We start from the raw sequence: 22818 nt of genomic DNA on the forward strand, positions 1-22818 counted from the left end.
TGCCCGTGGCAGGCGCATGCCGGGTGCCCCACGCGTGCCCCGGCCGCGGTGGGGTTTTGGGTCCCGGCTGTCCCTCGGTCCCCCTGGCCGTGCCCGGTGCCTCCCGGGCCCTTTAAGAAGCTCCACCCTCGGCCGAGCCCAGGTGGTGCCGCGGGAACCTTCAAAAGGTGACAGGATTCCCAAATCCTCCAAAATTAAGATTTTTTTTTTTTCATCCCTGTAAGGAGTATTTATGTTTTCTCCTCGTAATTTTTCTCTCTGGAATAGGACATCTTTCATGTCAATTCCCCAAAAAGCTTCAATTGAAGAATTGAGAGATTTTTTTTCCCCTCAGTATTCCTTGGAGCCCTGTATCTGGGTTGCTCACCAGGATGATGAAGGGAACTGGGATGAGGCTGGAGCCCTGTGGAACCCCAGTAATGAGGGGTGCCACTGGTGTCACCCCACTCTGTCATCCTGTGCCCAACCCATGAGCTAGCTGCTCCCCCACCCCATGGTGTGTTTATCCAGCCGTGGCCTGGACATTTTGTCCAGAAGGACCCTGGGAGAGACATCAGCAGAAGCTTTGCTGAAGTTCAAAAAATTTCATCTCCTGCCTTTCCTTGATCAACCAGGCGGGATGTAGAAGGAAATCAGGTTGGACAAGCAGGACTTTCCCCTCATGGAGCTGTGACCAATAACTGTGTTGTCCTCCAGGTGTTTTCCAGTACTTCCCAGATTAATCTTTCCCATGGTTTTACTGGGCACTGAAATGAGACTGACAGGCCTGTGGGTCCCAGGGTCGTCCTTCTTGCCCTTCTGGAAAATCAGGACAACAGACCCCAGTTTCCAGCCAGGTGGGACCTCCTGGATCCCCAAGACCATTCAAAATGATCAAGAGAGGCTTTGTGATGGCATCAGCAACTCTTGGAGGATTCTCAGATGAATCCCACCAGGTCCCATAGGGATTTGGAGGTTCCCAGGTCCCACAGGGGTTTGGAGGGACCCAGCTGGAGCAGCAGACCCTGCACAAGTTTGGGGAGTTGATCATTCTTGCAGTCCTGCTGGTCCAGCTCAGGGCACTGGCACCCCTTGGTCCATCCTCTGGACACAGCATGCCTTCAACAGCTCTGCCTTGTCCCGGTGCCCTCTGGGAGGTGACACCCTCACCCTGACCAGGCCAATCCATGGCATTTCTGCCTCCTGCCACGAATAGAACCGAACAAGCATTGCCCAGCTGGCAGCTCTCCAGCCTCTCTGCCCCAGGCCTGCAGCCCAGCTGGGGTGGCTGTGGCCAGGGGCAGGTCCCAGCACTTCACGGGTGCCCAGGCAGACTCTCCCTCAGCCCCTCAGGCCAGGGACAAGCTCTGCCCATGGCACACCGTGCCTGGTGGATGGGAAGCTGAGGAAAAGCACTTTCCCAAACAGCTGTGTGTTGTTTCCAGGGGCCACAGGTGTCCCTGAAGTGCCCCCATCCCCACAGATCCAGGGCAAAAGCACCAGCGCAGAGGGAGCCTGGGAAGCTCCTCCCAACCAGCCCCTGCAGGAACTGCCCTGAGCATGGAGCATGTCGTGGTCCCCGTGAGCCTTCCCACCACCCAACAGCTCAAATCCTGACACCCTCCCAGCAACCAGCGGGGTTGGCTGGGGGGATGGAAGAAACACTCCACAAAAACCATCATTAAAAAGCAAAGCGTGTGGCCACAGCCGCTGGTTTAACTTAGAAACACTTCAAGTGGCCCAGAGTCTTCCAAAAAACCCGAGAGCTGCTGGCTCTCATCCCCCCCCACCCTGTCCCACCCCCTTGTAGAATTCCATAAAATAAAAGTTCCATGTTCCACAAAGTTTCCCTTTGTGCGATGGTGACGCTCTCGTTTGTGGGTCGCTGTCGGGTTGTGTTTCCCCCCTTCTTGATTCCTCTTTTCCTCCGGGCTCTCTGTGCCCCCAGCACTCCCCACGAAGCGCAGCACCAGCACGTGCCCAGGGACACACAGAGAGGTGATGTCCCTCCTCCTGCTGGGGCAGTCTGGGGATGGAGAGGGAATGGCCGACAGCTCCTCCAGGGGGGAACCGTCACCCCCTGTCCCTGTCCTCGCCACGGCTCCTGGCACCAGGAGGGGCAGGGGACAGGGAGCACAGAGGGGCAACGGCGAGCTGAAGAGCCTGAGGCAGCTAACGGAAGAATTCCAGGTGAGGAGTCAAGGAGCCTCCAGGCGAGGTCAAACCCAGGAATAAGAACAAGAGAGAAGGGGCAGCAGTCCAGAATCCATTGTTTGCCGTCCCGTGCGCCGGCAGGGCTCCCGCGGCGGGCTGGGCTCGGCCCCGGCGCTCCCGCAGTCCCCGCCCCGCCCCGCCCCGCAGGAGCCGCGGGGCGTGGATGGATGGAGGCAGGCGGGCGCTGCCGGCTCCCAGCCCGGCGGGCGCCGCTCACATCATGACGTGCCGCCGGCGGTGCAGCGCCAGGTGGTCGGAGCGGGAGAAGCTGCGGTCGCAGTCCGAGCAGCGGAAGGGTTTGATGCCCGTGTGCTTGCGGAAGTGCCGGGTGAGCTCGTCCGAGCGGGCGAACTTCCAGGTGCAGCCTTCCCACGTGCATTTGTAGGGCTTCTCGCCTGTGCCAGGGGAGCACCGAGGGGGTCAGCGCGGCAACAACGAGCCCCCAAACCCCCAGAGAAATTCCAAACGGGGAATCCCACGGCACCGCCACCCCTCTGCCCAGGGACACGGCACCGTCACTTCCCCCCAGCCCATGGGGGATCCAGGGACACCAATCCCACCCCTACCTGTGTGTATCCTCCGGTGGGCTTTGAGGTGGGAGCTTTTGGTGTAGACCTTATTGCAGCCCTCGAAGTCGCACTGGTGGATGCGCCGCTTCTTCAGGTCCGGGGAGTCGGCTCTGGGCCCCCGCGCCGCCGGCCTGCTGGGAGCAGGGAGAGCTGGAGCCACGGCCCCAGAGCCCCTGGAGCCCGCGGGGGTTTCAGGGGGATAAAGGGTGGGGAGGCACGAGCAGGAGGAGACTCACTCTCTCTGGAGGTCCTGGAAAGGCGCTGGGCCGCTCTCGGAGGCGCTGTCCTCGCTGTCGCTGTTCATGTCCATGGGGTACACGGAGCCAGGGTCCATTTTCACTGGAGAAGTCCGGGAAAGGAAAGCTTTAGGGCACCAAGAGGCAAGGGGTGAGCACAGAACAGAGACACCCCCCAAAGACCTGCCCCACATCAGCGGTTCAGCCTTCCCCCTGCTCCTGCAGTGCTCCAAGCACTGCCTGGCCCTCCAGGGAATCAAATCCAACTGGGCGCACGGAGAACCCCCAGAGGGAGGAAACAACTTGGGGGCACCACTTTTGGCTGCCTGCTCCTGCCCAGAGCAGGGCAGATCCAGGCCCCCCATCCTGGGTAAGGTGGGAAGCTGGGAATGTCCTGGGAAAGGGGATTGTGGGGGGCAAAGGGAGCAGCTGAGCTGAAACCAGAGCTGCTGGCAGCAGGCAGCCAGTGGGAAGGGCAGGGCAGGCAGCCAGCAGCAGGATGGGTGGAGGACAGGCAGTGCCATGCCCCGTGTGTCCCTGCCCTCCCCATGTCCCCTGCGGGGCACAGGCTGGGGGCTGAGAGGCTTTGTATGAAAACGGCACATGGTGGTGGCAGGGACACTCCACAGTGACAAATGAGATCCCCTTCAAGGGTGCCCCTCCACGAGGCAGGACAGACACCGTCCACCCCCCAGATTCCAGGGTTCCCCCCAGGTGCCCTTACCAGACCCGGCGTTCTTGCCGTCCCCCCCGATGAGGGGCACGGTAATGGCGGTGACGCCGTCCGTGGGCACGGTGGTGTAGACGACGGGGAGGGACTGCACCACCACGGGGATGGTCTGCAGGTTACCCATCTTGCTGGGCAGGTTGACGGAGGGGATGGTGTGGATGACGTGGAGGATCTGCTGCCCGCCGCTGCCCTGCGTGGAGGCCAGGATGGAGCCGGGTGAGAGGACAGCCGGGATGGCCGAGGTGGAGCTGAGACCGGAGGGCGGGACGGACACGGTGCTGGGAGCGGGAAGCGGGGGAGCCACCAGCATGGGGGAAGACTGGACCGAGGTGGGGGGCGGTGGCGGCGGGGCCGAGGCCGGAGCCACCTTGGATTTATTGAGGGAGAGATCGACGGGCTCGGCCTGGGGCTGGCTGCAGTCGCTGGCCAGCAGCTCCTCGGGGGGCTCCGTCTTGATGTCGGCCAGCAGCACCGGGGGATCGAGGGGGCCCTCAGCCAGCAGCGCCGACGAACTCATGGCGGGCGTCGCCTTCCCCTGGCCCTGCAAGAGACCCGCGGTCCGTGAGGAGGCAGGGAAACTGAGGCACGGGACGGGGGCGAAGGGGTTTTTTTAACGGGCTCTCACCAACCAACCGACCGGGGCGGCGCCTCGGGGGCGGCTCCGGCCGGACGTGGGGCCACCCGGGGGTGGGTCGCCGGGCCGGTCACGGCGGAGCCCGCCCGAGCCCCGAGGCGAGGCGGGGCCGGGCCCGCCCGTCCCTCACGGACCCGCCCGGCCCCTCCCGGCGGCCGCGCCGAGGGCGGGAACCGCGGGCGCCGCCCCCCGGCGCGCGCCTTTGTGCCGGCCCGGCCCCGCCCCCCGCGGGAGGGCGTGTCCCGCGCGCGGGGCGGTGGCGGCCCCGCCCCGCTCCTTCCCCCCGCGCCTTAAAGGGGCCGCGCCCCCCCCCGCCCCCGGCCCCCGCCCCCCCCCCCGGGGTCACTCGCGCACCGACCCGCGGCGCTCCCGCGCTGTCCGCCGTGCCCGCGCCTCCCCCCCCCGCCTCCCGCAGCACCATCTCCCGGGCCGAGGTGCGAAGGGCCCCGCGGCTCCACCTGGGCTCGGCCGCGGGTGGAGCTTCTTAAAGGGCCCGGCCCGGCCCCCGCGGGAGGCACCGGGCACGGCCCCACCCGCGGCACGGCCGGCGCTGCGCCCCCGCGGGACCGCCACGCGTCCGAGAGACCAGCGGGACCCCCGACCCCACCGCGCTCCGCGCCCGGTCCCCGGGCCACGCGTGGGGCGACCGGGCACGGGGGCGACCCCCGCCCAAAGGAGCTCCTCGTCACCCCCGGCGCTGCCCCGCGACCCCCCGGCGCCGACCCGGGCCCCCCGCACGTACCTGCCCACGCAGGGACCGTCCCCGCCCGCGGAGCCCCCACGCACCGGCCTCGCGCGGCGGCCCCGCCCCGCCACACCCAGCGCCGCGCCCCGCGCACACGGCCCGGCCCCGCCCGGGGGGGCGGCGGCTACAGCGCACCCCCGGCACCGGCACCGAGCGCAAGGCACCGGCGCGTAACCCGCCCCGACACCGGCACCGAACCCTCCCGATACCGGCACGGAGCCCCCCGCACGGGCACCGAACCCTCCCGATACCGGCACGGAGCCCCCGGCACTGAACCTTCCCGATACCGGCACGGAGCCCCCCGCACGGGCACCGAACCCTCCCGATACCGAACCCTCCCGATACCGGCACGGAGCCCCCCGGCACCGAACCCTCCCGATACCGGCACGGAGCCCCCCGCACGGGCACCGAACCCTCCCGATACCGGCACGGAGCCCCCCGGCACCGAACCCTCCCGGTACCGGCACGGAGCCCCCCGCACGGGCACCGAACCCTCCCGATACCGGCACGGAGCCCCCCGCACGGGCACCGAACCCTCCCGATACCGGCACGGAGCCCCCCGCACGGGCACCGAACCCTCCCGATACCGGCACGGAGCCCCCCGGCACGGGCACCGAACCCTCCCGATACCGAACCCTCCCGATACCGGCACGGAGCCCCCCGCACGGGCACCGAACCCTCCCGATACCGGCACGGAGCCCCCCGCACGGGCACCGAACCCTCCCGATACCGAACCCTCCCGATACCGGCACGGAGCCCCCCGCACCGAACCTTCCCGATACCGGCACGGACCTCCCCCCCGCTCACACACGAGGCCCCGAATTCACCGTGCCCATAAAACCGACCCCCCCCAAAGCACCTCCACACTCACGGCAAGGATCCCCGCCAACCCCTCCCACAGCCAGGGATGCCCCAACACACGCACGGAACCCCCAAATACAGCCCCCCCGCCATCCATCACCGTGGGCTCCCCCCAGAAACAGCCGGGAGCGCCCCTAAACACACCCCAAAAAGAGCCAGAGATATCCCTCCCTCCTCAGATCCCACCTATTCACCCTGGGACCCCCCAGCACACAGAGCCCCGTCCAGACACACATTACACCCCCAAACAGAGACCCCCCCCCAGTACCGACACATTGAGGGGACACCCCCCAACACACAGTCAGCCAGGGACCCCCACCAAACACCCCCATAATCAGCCAAGGACCCCCAAAACGCTTCCCTCACGCATATACTACCAGCACCCCCAAAACACCTCTGCTCTCAGGTAGGGACCCCCAAAACCGCTTCCCTCACACATGCACTAGCAGCACCCCCAAAACACCACCACACTCAAGTAGGGAACCCCCAAAACACTCCCTTCACACACTACCAGTGCCCCCAAAACACCTCCTTCACACACTCACACACTACCAGCACCCCCAAAACACCTCTGCTCTCAGGTAGGGACCCCCAAAACAATTCCCTCACACATGCACTAGCAGCACCCCCAAAACACCACCACACTCAAGTAGGGACCCCCAAAACACTCCCTTCACACACTACCAGCGCCCCCAAAACACCTCCTTCACACACTCACACACTACCAGCACCCCCAAAACACCTCTGCTCTCAGGTAGGGACCCTCACAAAACCCCCCTCAAAATCCAGGGACCCCCAAAACACCCCCCAACAAGCAGAGACGCCCCTCAAACACACTCAGTCAGGGACCGACCCCTCCCCAACACATCCCCATGTCCTCAAAGGACCCCCTCCAGCCAGACCCCCCCCAAAAACACACTAGGGGACACCCCCAGACAGTCACCCAACTGCCCCCCGCACCTGGGGACCTCAGTGTCCCCCCAGAGCCCCCCAGGACCAGCCCCTCACACCCGGGGGTCCCCACAAACAGGCTCATTGCGGGGGGGGGCGGTTCAAAAGAGATGTCCCCTCCTCTGCTGGGGGACCCTCCCCTACCCAAATTTGGGGGTCCCTCGCACCCCAAAGCCCCGCGGGGCTAGGGGGTGCGGGATGGGGCAGCTGAGTGAGCGGGGGAGGGCTCGTTGTCCCCCCAAATTCGACCATTGCTGACCCTGCCCCCCTTTCATGGGTGAACTGAATTCCTCCGTCCTCAGCCTGGTGCACCCCAAACCCATCCAGGCGTGTGGAGCGGGGGTTCGGGGGGCCCCCTCCTCAAACCCACATATCTGGGGGTGCTGTGCACCCCTCCCAATGCTTTATGTCCCCAAAACCCCGGGAATAATTAGCGCCCCCCGTTTTTAGCCCTAAACAGCTTAAGGAGGGATTTGGGGTGACCTTGGGAGGGGAAGGGGAGAAGGGGGGTGTGGAGAGTGGGAAAACATCTTCCACAGCCCCCCCTCCCCGCTTTGTCCCCGCGCGTCCCCACCCCCTTCCCCCGCTGCGGGTCCCCCACCCGTGGGCGTGGGGGGTCACACCCCGCCGCCGCCGCCACACCCCCCCGTGGAATTTCCTCCGCTCTCCACCCTCCGCCAGCGGCCGCTCGGGATACGGCGGGGGGGTGGCACGGAGGGAATACGGAGTGGGGGGCTTTCCCGGGGGGGTGGGCGCGGGGCGGTTCCAGCCCAAACGGGGTCTGGCCCTTTAAGAGCAAAGGGCGTGGGAGGGGGAGGGAAGGGCGGGGCCGCCGCCCGGTGTGACCTCCCAGCCGCGGGGGGGCGCCCTCCCCGGAAGCGCGCGCGGAGCATGGAGAGTGTGTGTGTGGGGGGGGGGGGGGGGACACCCCACGCGCGACCCCCGCGTGAGGGGGCGAGGGGCGAGGGGAGGCCTGAGGGGGCGCGGGGTGGGGCGGGACCCTCCCCCTCCATCCCTCCCCTCCCTCCCCCCCTCCGCCCTCTCCCCACGCCGGGCCCCGCGCTCCCGCCCCGTTCCCCCGCGCCCCTCAGACCCCCACGCCGGTCCCCCCGCGCCCCCGGCCCCACGCACCGTCCCCCGCGCCTCCTCCGAGCGCATCCCCGGCCGCCGCCGCCGCCGCCGCTGCCCCCGGGGCGGTGCCGGGTGGGGCGGGGTGGGGCCCCCACGGGCGGGGAGGGGCCGCGTGGGGCGGAGCTCCCCTCCCCCACCCTCTTTATTTTTTTTTTGGGGGGGGGGGTGCCCCGCCCTTGAGGTGACATCATCGGCAGCCAATGGGCGGCTCCCCTCGCATCCGGCGTTGCCATGGGAACGCGCAGGATTTGGTGGACCCCAACTTGCTGTCACCCCCCTTTAGGCGGAGGGCACCCCAAAATCGGGGTGGGGGGTGCTGCTGGAGGGCTCAGACCTGGGGAACTCTTGTGGTAGTGATGGGGAGGGGCAGAGACCCCCCCCCATTTGGGGTCCTGGGGTCCCCCTGCACCCCCAAATCCGAGCACCCACGGGGGGCCTGGGGGGGCACTGCCTGCACCTCCTCCCCATCTCTGCCTCCCGAGCCCCCCCACACACACAAGTAAGCCCCCCAAATATGTGGGGTACCCCCTCAGCACCCCCAGAGGGGATCCCACAAGGTGTAGGATCCTGGCAGAGTTGAGGGAGCCTCCCCAGAGGGTCTGGAGGGGTCTGGGGGTCTCGGGGAGCCCCTGGCCCAGGGTGGAGAGGCCAGTGGGAATCCACCCCCCACTCATCCCACGCTCCCTGGACCCCACTGGTTTTCCAGCCTCGTGTCCCAAGGGGACCCGGCTGCTCCCAGCGCTGTCCCCAGCCTCGGACTGGCCACAGCCTGATGCCCACCCGGCGCTGAGTTGCCCAGGCTGGGTTGATCACCCCACAGCCCCCCAGATGCAGGACCCCCAGCCCTGACCCAGCTCATCCCCGGGGATGGGGAAATCCTGGGGATGGGGACTCAGCCAGGTGTCCCCTACTCAGGATGTCCCTGCCAGGGCTGACTCGAGGAGCAGGTCACGGCCACCAAGGTGGTCACACACAGAGCTCATCCAGGTGCGAGGAGGGGACCCCCGTGACCCCCCCACTCCTGCCAAGCCACTACACCTCAACCGGGACCAAAACGACCTCTTTTTGGCAAAAATCCCCTTCCCCTCCTCAGGAAACACGCAGGGAGGCACCAGGACAGGCTCAGGTAGGGACCCTCCCTTGGCCAACCTCCCCTGGGCAGCTTTTGGGGACCAGAGAAGCTTCTGGGGGATGAGAGGGCCCTGCACCCAAAGGTACCCCCACCCCAACGTCACCGAGCTGAAGGACCAACAACAGGCACATGTGACCTCCCAAAACACAGAAGAAAGGGGGGAGCAGGGCAGGGGTTCCCCAAGGTCCCCTCTCCTGCTCTCCCTGCACATCCCCAGGGATGGATTTGGGCAGGAAGGGTTGGACCCTGGGCAGGGAATGGTGCGGATGCTCCTCACGAGGTGCTCGCAAGCCACAGCTGAGCAGTGACAGTTCAGGGTGACTTTGGAGAATCCATGACCCCCTGGATGTGTTGGAGGAGCTGCTCCAGCTGGAGAGCAGCACGTGGCCACCACAGCCCCATGTACATCCCCCCCAGCAGCTCCAGGAAAAACAAGTGGAAGCATCCCTAAGGAGACCCTCAGGAATTGTTGACCCTACACAGCTCATCCTGGGGAAAACAGCCTGGGGCTGATCCCACTGGAGCCATCCATGCTCCAAGGCAAGAAAGAAATGGTCAAAAGACCTGGAAGTAGCTCCAAGACAACGGCAGGGAGCACAGCCGGCCCCAGGGAACTGATCCCGGGCCCCACAACAGCTCCAAGGGGAAAGGAACTGGGCCAAGGGGGGATTTACTCAGGATCTCAGTGACACATGGCATCAAGTTTCTCCTTGGAATTCCAAGGTCAAGTGCTGAAGGAAAAGGCTGGATCACAGACACCTCATGCAGGTTTGGGATGATGTTTGTGTGAGAAACATCTGGAGCAGGCATCTTTTTTTTATTATTATTTTTTTTTCTTCCTGCAGGCAGGAGCTGCCAGAGAAAGTGGGAAGTTTTCCAGGAGAGGGGATGAGGGTGCTGAGCCTGATCTCCCAAACCTCCCTGCTTGGAATGGAAGGAGCCATTCAAATCCAAACTGGGCCACCCAAACCCCTCCCCAAAAGGCCTGGGATCTGCTTTGGGAAGGAACAAAGGACACAGCTCGGTGCCATCGGAGCAGGCAGGGCAGGTGCTCTGACACAGCCACACGTTTGTCACAAGCTGTCACTCAGAGCACCGTGGCACCTCGGCCACAGCAAAAGGACCAGGCTGATTCCCAAAGAGCCCCCAGACCCATGCACTTCAGGAAAAGGGGTTTGGAGCTGGAGAACCTCAGAACTTTACCCCAGTGCCCGCTGGGTCACTGCCCCGGGAGGCTCCAGCCCGGCCAGGATTTGGCTCCCGCCAGCTCCGGCCACTTGTCCCTCACAGCCCTTTGTCACCTGCCCCCTGCTCCACATTCCCCCTTCGACATCATCCCACCTCCACGTGCTGCCGTTTAATCCCTAAGGAAACCCAGTGGCAACTCCTGTCACCATGGCAATGAGGCAGCATTCCCACTGTCCCTCCTTCCCGCACAACAGCTCCCACCAGGTGCCTGAAGCTCCTGCTCTCCTGAAGCCCTTCCCAGTAGGATGGGATATTCCAGAGGCTTCAGTGCCAGGATCATCCTCTTGCTCCGAGGGCAGGGTTGGAGTGTGGGAAGCTGTGACATTCCCAGCAGGGTCTGGTTCCAGCCTGATCCCAGCCATGGGGCAGCTCCACGGGGGAACTGCGGTTGGGCTGGGGCTCGTTCCATGATTCCCACCCCAGGTATTCCACACCTGCATCCCACAAACACAACCTCTGCTGCGTGCCCAGCGCATTCGCAGCTCTCCAGAGGCTCCTGTTGGGAACAGCTCCTCTCCCGGGGATGATTCCCTTTGGAACTCCCCCAGCCCGAGGCGCGGCAGCTGCTGGGTGGGCAGTGCGAGACTCGGGTGTTGAATTCCAGAATTCCAGGAGGATGGGGCAGGGCTGGGAGCTTTTCTGCGAACCCCCCAGGTTGTCCAAGCCTTTAGCTCCTCCTTCCCATTCCTCACCCCGGTGGATTTCTCCCCTCCCAGCGGGTGTGTGGGCAGGGATACAGGGAAGAGCCAGGCACGGAGGCACCACACCCTTTTTTACACAGTAATTTGATGCAGCAAGAGAGAAGAAAGGGAGGGAGATGCTGCCAAGCGATTCCCAGTGAAACTCCGGAATGGCTTTCAGCCAAATCTCCCCAAAACGCAAATAAAGACACGCAGCTGCTCCAGCCGTGCTTCCCAAAGCTGCCCCGGCATTTGGGAGAAAGCAAACCCACTTTGCAAAGCTCTCGGATCTGAAAATCCCTGGTAGCAAAAATTTATTTCCATGACCAAAGACGAGGAGAATTTTATAAACTTATTCTAGCAACCATCCAAGGAAACAACAGTAAACATCCCATCACCCGGCAGCCACGCACCCACGAGGGCTCTGCCACCCCCCCTGCGGGCACATCACCTGTCCCGCCTCCTTCCCGACCCTCCCGCGCCAGGGAATTCCGGGAAGGTCCGCAGCGGGTCCAGCCGGCCTCCAGCTCTAGTGTCCAATGTGATTAAGGAGAAAAAACAAGCAGCACACTCATTTCAAAGCCCAACAAAGACATGGACAGTGTTAGATTCTCCTAGAAAGAAGTAGTCCCGAGCCGTTTTTTCTCTCCCCAAAGCCCCGGTGCCTGGGATCAGCGCATGAGCAGGCTGTGCTTTGGTCCATCCACCCTCTCCAGCTTCTCAAAGTGTTTCCTGGCATTCCGGATGTTGATCAGCGTGGCTGCGGAAGCTGCGACGGAAAAGGGATGGGGGAGATAAAAAGAAGTTAAAAAGGGTGAGGGCCACCACGTCCTCAGGGCTGCCTGGCTTCAACAGCTCTGTCTGCAGGGTCTGGGTGCATCCTGCTGCTCCCAGGGCAGGCAAAATCCACAGTGGGATGGGCTGGGCAAAATTTAATGTGAGATGGTCTGGGCAAGATTTAAGGTGGGATGTGGTCTGGGTAGAATTCAATAGGGGAAGATCTGGGGAAAAGCTGACCTGGGATGGCCTGGGAAGAGTTTATTGTGGGATGGGTAAAAATTAAGCATGGGAAAGTCTCCGGGCAAAATTCAGCATGGAATGGTCTGAGCAAAATTTAATGTGGGAAGGTCAGGGCTGATCCCAGGAGAACATGAGGAAAAGCCTCTCCCAGGGAGAGCTGCTCATCCCAGAGCTGCTCCCAGCCCAGAAACACCCAGCTGGTGCCTCAGGGATCCTACACTGTCCCTAATTCCCCAAGGGAGGAAGGCAGGGGAACCACAGCAGCAGCCCCGAGGAGCCCAGGGCAGTGTCCCTGGAGCCCCTGAGCTCCCAGCAGGAATTCCAAGAGCTGTGCAAACAGGGATCTGCTCCCAGGGGCTGCAGCCTGGCACTGCTGCAGCTCCTCCCTGGGATAAATAGATGATGCTAAAATTAGCCTGTCCACCCGAGACAGCCCAGGCAGCCAGAGCAACACCCAAACATGAGCCAGCTCTGCTTCCTCCCCAAAAATCACCGGGGCTGCCAGCTCCCAACTGCCCAAAATAGGTTTTAGGCACAACCTGCTCAGCCAGGTCTGGTTTCGTGGCTCCCTGTGACAGCAGCAGCAGCAGCTCAGCTGTGCCACCACCTCTGCAGGGTCCTGCTCACCCTCAATCCCTCTGTCTTCATTACAACTAGTTCTATAATTAAAAACTCCTTTTCCAAAAGAAACGCGGTTTAAACTGGACTAATTTCACCTTTTCTGCTTTTTTTTCTGGTTTGTTTTGTTTGTTTGGTTTGTTTTTTGTCCCAAGCAGGTTTCTCTTGGCTCTGACTTACGTATGGAGGGGTCTGACATGACCACCATCACGTAGGTGTTGGATGTGAAGATGTCAATGAAAGCAGCAAAGTTGGAGTTCCTGACCTCCATGCTCTGGAAAGACGCTGCCAGCTTACTGAAAAACAAGGAAATAAAAAGAGTGAGTGAAGAGCTTTTGTGCCCACATGGCCCAAATCCCTGACCTGAGCTGTTGGGAACAAGGAGGAGCTGGAATTCCCACTTGGCAAGGTGTGGTTACAGCAGGGCTTTGGCTGGGCTTGGTTTGAAAGGCAAAATTCCTCAGTTTTGGGCCAAATGAGAACAGTATCAGTGGATTGTGCATTGAACGAAGGAAATTCCAGACACAACCTCCCTGACCAGGCCAGGTCCCCATGGATGCCAGAGTTCAGCCATTCCCAGCTGGACACTCTGGATGAGCAGCAGAAACAAGGATAAAATGGGAATACCTGGAGATATCTGAACATCTGTAACCCCCTAGAAACTTCTCCCCCCTATCCAGCTCAGGATTAACCTGACTGTGGAGCCTGGGGGCTGTGCAAAGCCAAGCTTCCCACTTTTCCACTGAAAATGGGGATAAGCAGTGTCTCCAAGCCACGTCCTCCCCAGCCAGCCCTGAGGGCCTGGGCTGGAGCAGAGCTCTCCAGCTGCCATTCCCAGTGTCCAAGAGAAACACTTTTGATCAGTTCAGCCCTGGCATTCCTGTGCCTTGATCCAGAAGGAGGCCTGGATTAAAACAGCACCAAAGCTCTCCCACCACGAGCAGAGGAGGAGTTAAATTAACATTTAATGACTAGTGTTCCAGCAATATTCCACCCTGGCATCCCAGCTGCTGAGGATTCAAACTGGGATTCTCTGGGATAGCCCCAATCTCCCCAGGGCTGATGGGAGCAGCTCACCTGCAGCTCAGCTTGAACTGTTTGATGATGTTGCTGATCTTCTCAAACCTGTGCACGTCCCGCTGCTCCTTGCACTGATAGTGGGAAATCACCTGGGGAAGGGGCACAGCCAGTCAGGGATTCCAGCACAGCTCTCCCACTGCGCTTCTGGGAATGGCTGGGGAGCAGGGCAGGATTCCCTTTGCCTTTCTTTGCCTGACTGGACCTTGGGAAGTGTTTACAGCAATTCCTGCGGGGATTTCCTGGAGAAACTCAGTGACAGGATCAGCACACTGATCTGCCAGGTGACACCACTGTTCCCTCAGGGCTGAAGGCTTCACCCCAGCAGCAATTTAAATCTTGATCCAAAAATAGGCGGAAACAGGGAAAAACGTGTCCATCGCCTCGGGAATGAGCCGAGTGCTGCGAAAGATTTTCCCTCCTAAGGTGCTGCTGGGATATTCCCATCCTGCACAGGCAGCGATCCCAAAGCCAAATCCAAGCTGTTCCTCCCTAAGAAAAGCAGCTCAAAGGCAGCTGGGTTCCTTGGGAATTCCTTCTCCATCACTCCAGCTGGAGCACAGGGAGCTCAGGGCAGCTCTCTCCCTTTCCTCCCCAGAGATCCAGCAGCCAGGAGCAGCCCTGAGCACCTGGATGCCAACACCCAGAGGATCTGAAGGGCTTTAGGAATCCTTGGAAACGTCTCCATAAACTTTCCCAAGGAGCTGGTGGCCCCAGCCCTTTATTCCTCAGCCACATGGAGTGAGAGCTGCATTTCCTGCTCAAACAGCAAACCTGACAGGAATCTCTTCAAAACCTTAGGCCAGCTGCTTTGAACTCTTCACAATTCCAGAATCAGCTCTCCCTGGATGTGTCAGGAGCCCTTGCACAGGGATGTGAAACTGCTCTATTCAGGGAGTCACATTTAACATGTTTTTGAGGGTTTTTTCCTCTTTTTCCCCTTAACTACCTTAAACCCATCACTTTTTAAACTTGCACAATTATTCCCACAAGCACAGCTTTAGCCACATTCAGGACTTGCAATTCCCAGTGTTCGATTTCCTAAACTTCCCAGATGAGGATTTTTCACTACAATTTAAACTAAATTTCAGAACAAATTTTCAGAGTAAGATTTCCCAAGGAGATTTTCACAGAAAGATTTCCCTTCAAGAGAAGAGAGTCCTGGGAATGTCTAAATATATGAAAAAAAAAGGGAGGAATTTTTTTCAGAAGTCACCATTGCACCTAAATTAAGCACAGAATTTTTGCAGCAAAGATAATTTCTTTCAGTTAAAAATGTCCTTGTAACAATCACACTGTCACACACCCAAGATGGAACTATTTATTATCTCCAAAAGGTCAAAAAGCACCACTTGCCAGGCATGGCAAGTGTTTGTTCCTGATAGTTTAAGGAGGGAGAAAAGTCATGGCTCCTTTCCCAAATTCCCTCCATCATTTCCAAATCACCAGCAAGGAAAACACTCCAAAAAATTCAAGTATTTCCTTCAGCTCAGCAAGAGTTTGGTGCAGAGTGTGAAGAGCCCAGCCCAGCAATCAGGAATGTGGACAAGCACCAAGGTTTCATCCAGCACCTTTGCAGAGGCACCGGGAGCACAAGGACCTGGAAAAGCATCACAATCCCATGGCTGATCCTCCACCCGTGCTCTGGGTTTGCAGAAAAACCAAAAATCAAAAGAAATCAGGGCCAGCTCCAATGGCCCAGCAGGAGGAAGTGAAAAGGTTTGGTTTTGAAGGTACACAAGGTTCCTGCCCTGTGCAGGGAAGGAAAGGAGCAGTCCCACCACAATGGGGACATGAAACGCTCGCAGAGCCTGCAAGAGGAAACCCCAACCAAACCTCAGCTCAGCTGCTGCAGGGGGGAATTTTGGGATGGTCCTGCGGGCCACAGGGTCCCAGTGGCTGCTTTCAGATTCCCAAGGCCTGGATCAGGGCATTCTGCACTGGGGTTGGCACCTCCCAGCTTTCATGGAATCCCACAACGGGTTGGCTTGGAAGGACCTCAATGCTCATCCAGTTCCAACCTGACACCTCCCACTGTCCCAGGCTGCTCCAAATCCAGTGTCCAGCCTGGCCTTGGGCACTGCCAGGGACCCAGGAGCAGCCACAGCTGCTCTGGGAATTCCATCCCAGTCCCTGCCCACCCTCACAGCCAGGAATTCCTCCCCACTTTCCCATCCATCCCTGCCCTCTGGCAGTGGGAGCCATTCCCTGTGTCCTGTCCCTCCATCCCTTGTCCTCAGTCCCTCTCCAGCTCTCCTGGAGCCCCTTCAGGCCCTGGCAGGGGCTCACAGCTCTGCCTGGATCCTCTCCAGGTGAACACCCCCAGCCCACCCGGCCTGGCTCCAGAGCAGAGGGGAGGGAAAGGGAGGCTCCATCCAGGGAATCCACCCCAGGAACTCACCAGGAACGTGGCTCTCTCAAAGAGCAGCACCTCGTCTGCCTCGATGATCTGAGCAAAGTTCCTCAGGTTCATCTCCAGCTGCTGCACGTTGGGGATCAGCTGATAGACAATGCTGGACCAGGCCTGCACGTGGAGACACAGAAAGGTGCCATCAACTCCTCTCCTCATCAGCCTCTCGTGAGAGATGTGCTCTCAGAGGGATTTTTGGCACTTCTGGGTGCTCACAGCCTGGGCAAGGCCCAGAAGTTTTTCTCCCCTCCGTGCCCAGGTCCCAGAGGGAGCCCAGACCTGAGGAGACCCTTCCCTGGCTCCAGTTCCTCTCCAGCAGGCAGAGAAACCACAGTGCTGCTGAACAGACTCGAATCATCCCCGGTTTAAGCTGGGAATGCTTCTCTCTCCTTCTCCCACTTGAATTTCCAAAGATTTTTAATCCTGAACAAGGTCAGCATGCAGATGGACGCTTGGCAGCTCATCCCTGACCCAAACAAAGTTCCACCTTATCCCAACAGGCCAGGAACAAGCCCAGGAGGGACTGGGGGTGCTGGGATCAACTTCTGTGCTCATCCACACTCGGATTTTCCAAGCTCAGCCTCCCCTCCTTGCCCAGCTGCTGACCCAGGTGTGGGGCAGTGCCCAACCTCACCCTTCCCCAGAGCCAGGGGGATATTTGGGATGCCTGTCTGCCAAGTTCCTGATATTTACCACAAGCTGCTGACTTTTAAAAACTAATTCATTAAACCCAGGATTAATTTGGGTTTAATTGTCACCCTGCAGAAGCAGCTGCCGCAGAGCTGAACACAGCAGCTAGAGGGATCCTCCTCCTGCTCTTGCTCCAAGTGGGAAGGCAGATGTGCAGAGGAAGCTGCACCAACCTTGTAAAGTGTCTCATCCCAGATGGAAGTTCTAAAACAAACACATTCCAAGGGCCGGGAAAGGCGCTTCAAGTCTTCCTCGCGCTCCTTAAAGATCTGGGAAACAAAGAGAGTTCAGGGATTGAGTGTAAATGTTCCTGTGCTGTGGCTGCTGTATGGATTTATGGGATGAGTTTCACGTGGATCCCTGGATACAGCAGGGGACTGGCCAGGAACCCTCCCAGGGAGCAGCAGGGCTGGGGATGCTTTGCTGCAGAATCCCAAAATTGTATGGGTTGGAAGGAGCCAAGGCATGCTGGGAGCTCTGGAACCAGGCAGGAAAGGCTTTTTATTTGTCCCTAAAAATCACCACTGCTGTTCTCCACTGGATTCTAGGATGACATACTTTGAAAAAAGGCAGGAAAAGCTCTGAGGACATCTGAGAAAGCCTTCGAGGAACAGCCCCGAGGGGCTGCCTTTGAGCTGTGACCCACACGGCACGAGGGACACATTTCCACGGCCACTGCCGGCTCCTCACCAGATCCCGCTGGTCCTCCTGCACCAAGTCCATCTTGTGCACCAGGCAGAAGATCTTGGCATCGGGGGAGTTCTGCAGAATGGCCTCCAGGCAGGACTGGTAGTAGTGCATGTCCTTCTCCAGCTCCCTGCTCTCCACGTCGAACACGTAGATCAGCACCTCCACGTTGCGGAAGATGTTGTCCCTCTGGCTGGTGAAGTAGTTCTCCATGAAGGTGTCCTGGCTGAGGGAGCAGAGCAGGACACTCCCTTTAGAGCAGCTCCCACCTGGGTTTGTGGGAAACGCCTCCTGCCAGGGGGGGCCAGGCTGGGATTTGGAACTGCAGCTCCCACGCAGGAGGCCAGGCCGGAGCTGCGTGCCCTGAGCATTCCCAAGGAAAGCTGGATGCATCAGCCCCACAGTCCCACAGGAAGCCAAAGCTTCCCTCGTGTCCTGCTGCTTCTGGCCCCAGGCTGCCTTTGAGGAGCTGTTTGTGAAACCCCACAGCAGCAGGAACAGGTGGAACGTGACCCAAAGCATCAGTCCAGCCTTAAATCCCAGGATTCAAATCTCCTTTAACTCTGGCTGAACATGGCTGGGATGAGCCAGAGGCCATGGAGCTGAGCAGGGGACAGCATTCCTCGAAAAAAGCTGCTTCCAGGAGCCACGGGATCAACCTCCAGCATGGCCTCTCTGCACAAATCCCACCTGGACTGAGCTGGAAGTGAGCAATCCCAGCACCTCAGGACAGCAGGAGAACGGGCGTTCCCTCAGCACCACCTCATCCCAGGGGGGGATTCTGTTCCATTCTGTTCCAGCCCTGATTCCCCACAGCCTCCCCCAGAGGTTGGAAAAGGCCAGGGATAATCAGCACCTACCCTCCACAGTCCCACAGGTTCAACACCAGGTTTCCCAGGAATCTAACGTGGGAATGCTCCACATCAACTGCAAAGAGACAGCCGGAGTTCACTGACTGCGCCACACACCCGGGGCAGAGCTTGGCCAGCCAAAGATCACGGAAATCAGCAAAAAATCATGGAATGGTTTGGGTGGGAAGGGATTAAAGCCCTCATTCCAGCCCCTGCCACCTTCCACTATCCCGGGTCACTCCAAGCCCCATCCAGCCTGGCCTTGGACACTTCCAGGGATGGGCGTTCCTCCCAAAGCAGCCCCAGTTTGTAAAATCCCACCAAAACACCATTTCCCAGAGGAGTTCAGCCCTCCCTGCCCCGTGCTCTCCTGAGAAGTGCAGCAAGTGTTCCCCTCCAATCACACATTCCCTGATCCCTGGGATACTGTAGGAATGACTCCGCAGGGCTCTAAACCATCCCTAACAAAATAAATCAGGAACTCAGGGAATGTAAACTTCAGGAAGAGGCCAAATTTACAGCAAAGAGGAAATTTACACCAATCCCTGACATTATATCCTCACAGGCCCTTCCCAGTGAGAAGCACCAGATCCCAACAACTCATCCCCCTCCTCCAGAGGAATCACTTCTTACTCTTTCCCAACAAAGGCTCTGGAAAGGGCAAAAGGAAAGGCATTCGTTATGGCCAGTGCACCATCCTGCCAAAACCATGGGGGCATTGCAGGATCCCTGTGCTGGAGATCCCTGGATACAGCAGGAATGTTCCACCAGCACAGAGGAGGCTCTGTAACTGCACCAAACGCTGCTTCCTGATCCCAAAACAAAAGAGTTGAGGATAAAAATTGAATAATAAAGCAGCAAAGGCTGCTTCCTGATCCCCCAGAAAGGGGAGTTAAGGATAGGAGTTGAACAATAAAGCAGCAACAATGCTGCCTTTCCCTTCCCTCCACTTCCTGCCGGTCCCTAGCTGATCCCCAGGCTCCCAGCGGGGTGTGGCAGCTGGGAGGACCTGCAGGGACACACCCGACCCAGGGATCGCTGCAGGGAACGGCCCCGCCCCTCTAATGAGGGGGTTGGAGCTCTGGGATCTGGGAACTGGGCTGGGAATTCCGTACTCGTGGCCCCCAGGCGCCGCGTGTCCCGGGCGATGTAGTTGGCAAAGATGATGGATCTCATGCTGGTCTTCCCAGACCCACTTTTACCCATCAGCAGCACCTGCAGAGAGGGAAAGAAGGAAAAATGAGCTCCCACAGACCACTGAGACCTTCCCAGCTCCCTCGAGCTGACACCTTACTGCCAAAGCCACAAAGACAGGATTGGCACTTTCCAGCTGGGAATGCACCAGGAGAGAGGCAGGGAGGAGCATGTGGGGAGCAGGACAGACATCCCAGCCCCTGCTGTCCTTGGTCATCCCAGCCCCTGCTGTCCTTGGTCATCCCAACCCCTGCTGTCCTTGGTCATCCCAACCCCTGCTGTCCTTGGCATCACAACCCCTGCTGTCCTTGGACATCCCAACCCCTGCTGTCCTTGGACATCCCAACCCCTGCTGTCCTTGGACATCCCAACCCCTGCTGTCCTTGGTCATCCCAACCCCTGCTGTCCTTGGACATCCCAACCCCTGCTGTCCTTGGTCATCCCAGCCCCTGCTGTCCTTGGACATCCCAACCCCTGCTGTCCTTGGACATCCCAACCCCTGCTGTCCTTGGCATCCCAACCCCTGCTGTCCTTGGACATCCCAACCCCTGCTGTCCTTGGCCGCTGGGCCATGGTCATCCCACCTCCCTGCTGGGCTGTGGTCACTCTTCTCAGAAAGCATGGACAGGACTTGGGAAAAGCAGGAGCTGCCCCATTCCCAGCCCCTCCCACCTGATGGCTTTGGTGGCACCAAAGGACTTTAGAGATGAGGAACGGCTTTGTCTCAACCCGTCCAGACCAGAAACAACCCCTCACCCCCTGGTTTTCCACCCCAAACACTCTGTCCTAACCGGACACAGTTGGGAGGGACCTTAAAGATCTTCTAATATTGCTCTTCCTACAATATGACTGATTTTTTTTTTCCCCCAAATACCAGGGACATCCCCAGTTTCAGGTGCCAGAAGACTGAAAAAAAAAGGGAAAAGCAGATGAGACAGCCCAGGTCAGGGTCCCCAGAGCAGGGGAGACTCTTTCTGGCTGCAGGGACACTTGTCCAGAGGAGACTCTTGGCTCCACGATGTCCCATCCCTGCAGACCTCAGAGGAAAGAAGAGGCAGCCAAAAAGTAGGGAATGCTGGGCGTGGGGATGAGGGGGGACAGTCACACCAGAGACAGTCACAGCACGCAAGGCTTTACATTGTGATCTAAAAATAAAAATTAAACAAAACAAACCCATCGGTGGCAGCCAACACAGCCTTGCTCACAAAACCCAGCTGTTAAACAAGTTCCAGTTACAAAGCCAAATCCAGCTTTTGGCAGCAGCCCTGCAAGTTCTCCCATGCAGGAGGGATTTCAGGAGAACAGCCCAGGGAGTGCCTGCCCAGCCTCCCACCCTCACCCTGCAACAGCAGGGCAGGAGCTGCCACAGCCTCGGGACAAAACCAAGGCAGAATTCCCATTCCTGCGTGCTCAGATCGTTCCTGCAGCAGCTCTGGTCTGGGAGCGCCCAGGCCAGAGGGAAGCTGCCCACGGGCTCCAGGGTTTGGCAGCAAGGAGTGTTCCTGGCTGTCCCACATCCAGGAAGGCTGAGCAGGACACCCCAGGGTGCTGCCCTGTCCTGTCCTGTCCCCAGAGCTGATCCCAGAGAACAGCCAAGCTCTTATTTCACAGCACCAGCGCAAAATCCCAAGCAGAAACTCAATCCCACACTGAGGCATGGCCCAAACCAGCCCCAATTCCCAAAGTTTGGGCTGCAGAGGCCTTGCAAGGGGGTGAGACAGCAGCAGGGAGAGCCAGGCAGGGAACCCAATCCCACCTCACCATGGAAGAGCAGCCAGATATTCCTTTAAGAGCTCTGGATGTGCTCCTGCTGGAATACACCCACCCCTGCGATTCCCAGAGCTGCTGCTCCTTTCCCCACGTGTTAAATTTCATCCTCCTGGGAGCCCTGAGTGAATCTGGGGCTCCCGGGACACCTTGGGAGGGTGTCCCAGGGACAGGGAAGGGCTTGGAGCAGATCCTCCTCCCCGAGCAGAGGCCGTGCACAGGGGTTTGCACAGGGTTTTGCAACAGCCCCAGCAGCGCCTGGGGAACAGCAACTGCCGGGGAAGGCTCTGCCTGAACCCAGCCCACGCCCAGGCCAGGATTAAACCCGGTTTTAACGCCTGGCACTTGGAGCAGAGGATGCAGCGCTGACTCCGAGAGGCTTCCGAGGCACCGGAGCCCCAGCCTGAGGGATGGATACAACAAACGGTGTTCATGGATGGGGATGGGGAAGGAAAACACAGGATCCTCCGCCCCGTCCTTACCTTCTTCTTCATGGCTGTGCTTGGCATCACACACCTGCCAAGAGAAGCCCACCTTGGATCGCTGCTTTCCACGCGCACAGGCTCGGCTCGCCAATCCCAGCCGCAATCCCAGTCCCGGTACTGGGGAAGCGCTGACACAGCCCCAGCTCCCCTCCCCCTGCTCCGGGCCATGGGGAACTCCCGCTGCCACCGGGAAACCGCCGGCGTTCCCGAAATCACCCTGCCCGGGTGGGAGGCCCTCCGCAGCCCCTTCCCCGGGTGTTCCGCAGCCCCCTTTCCTCCGGATTCCCCGGAGCCCCTTCTCCCGGGATGTCCTTCCGTTCCCCCGCAGCCCCTTCCCCAGGATTCCCTCGGGATTCCCCCGCAGCCCCTTCCCCAGGATTCCCCCGGCATTCCCCGCTGCCGCCCCCGGCCCCGCCGGGCCCCGCAGCGCCCGCACCCCCCGGGCCGAGCCGGGCCGCGCCCCGGTACCTGCGGCGGCGATGGGCGGCTCGGGGCCGGCTCGGGGGGCGCTGCCGCTGGGACCCCCGGTAGCTCGGGCGGCTCGGGGGGCGCCGGCGGGGGGCGGCTCGGGGCGGTCGGGGGGCGATGCCCGGGGCCGGGGGCGGTGGCCGGGCCTGTCCCGGGCCTGTGGCGGTGCCCCCGTCCCGCCCCCCGCGCTCACGGGACCCAGCGCTCGGCCGCCGCCGCCGGTCACGTGAGCGCGCGCCCCGCCCGCCCTCCTCGCGCGCGCGCGCGCTCTCCCCCGGCGTCACGTGACGCGGGCGCCGGGCGGCCGAAGCCCCGGCAGCCATGTCGGGTGAGGGCAGCGCCTTTCTGGCAAAGCGGGGGCGTTTATCGCGGGGGGGGTCCCGGTAAGTCCCGGCTGTTCCCGGTGACTCCCGGTCACTCCCATAGAACGGCGGAACGCGG

General features: G+C 60.5%; 2 protein-coding genes across 8 annotated transcripts; both read right to left on the reverse strand.

The window, feature by feature from the left end:
• Window positions 1-284: 284 nt before the first annotated feature.
• On the reverse strand, window positions 285-8108 carry KLF8 (KLF transcription factor 8). Of its 7 annotated transcripts, XM_040084027.2 has the most exons (6): window positions 8051-8108; window positions 4096-4269; window positions 3723-3918; window positions 2999-3125; window positions 2760-2896; window positions 285-2588 (listed from the first exon to the last, which is right to left on the reverse strand). In XM_040084027.2, the coding sequence occupies exons 1-6, from the start codon at window positions 8075-8077 to the stop codon at window positions 2407-2409; spliced, it is 843 nt and encodes a 280-aa protein (XP_039939961.1). In that variant the 5' UTR covers window positions 8078-8108; the 3' UTR covers window positions 285-2406. The 7 variants fall into 7 exon arrangements, with proteins under 7 accessions (XP_039939961.1, XP_039939957.1, XP_039939958.1 ...); XM_040084023.2 differs by having other exon boundaries at window positions 287-2588; window positions 2999-3101; window positions 3723-4269; XM_040084024.2 differs by having other exon boundaries at window positions 293-2588; window positions 2760-2893; window positions 2999-3101; window positions 3723-4269.
• A 3286-nt stretch (window positions 8109-11394) lies between these two features.
• On the reverse strand, window positions 11395-22467 carry LOC120762097 (ras-related GTP-binding protein A). The gene is made up of 10 exons (XM_040084135.2): window positions 22378-22467; window positions 21907-21940; window positions 19579-19678; window positions 18473-18539; window positions 17616-17838; window positions 17099-17194; window positions 16227-16349; window positions 13826-13917; window positions 12929-13044; window positions 11395-11879 (listed from the first exon to the last, which is right to left on the reverse strand). The coding sequence occupies exons 2-10, from the start codon at window positions 21931-21933 to the stop codon at window positions 11782-11784; spliced, it is 942 nt and encodes a 313-aa protein (XP_039940069.1). The 5' UTR covers window positions 21934-21940; window positions 22378-22467; the 3' UTR covers window positions 11395-11781.
• Between the last annotated feature and the right edge of the window lie 351 nt (window positions 22468-22818).

Source organism: Hirundo rustica, chromosome 21, assembly GCF_015227805.2.
Source record: "Hirundo rustica isolate bHirRus1 chromosome 21, bHirRus1.pri.v3, whole genome shotgun sequence".
Lineage (NCBI taxonomy): Eukaryota > Metazoa > Chordata > Aves > Passeriformes > Hirundinidae > Hirundo > Hirundo rustica.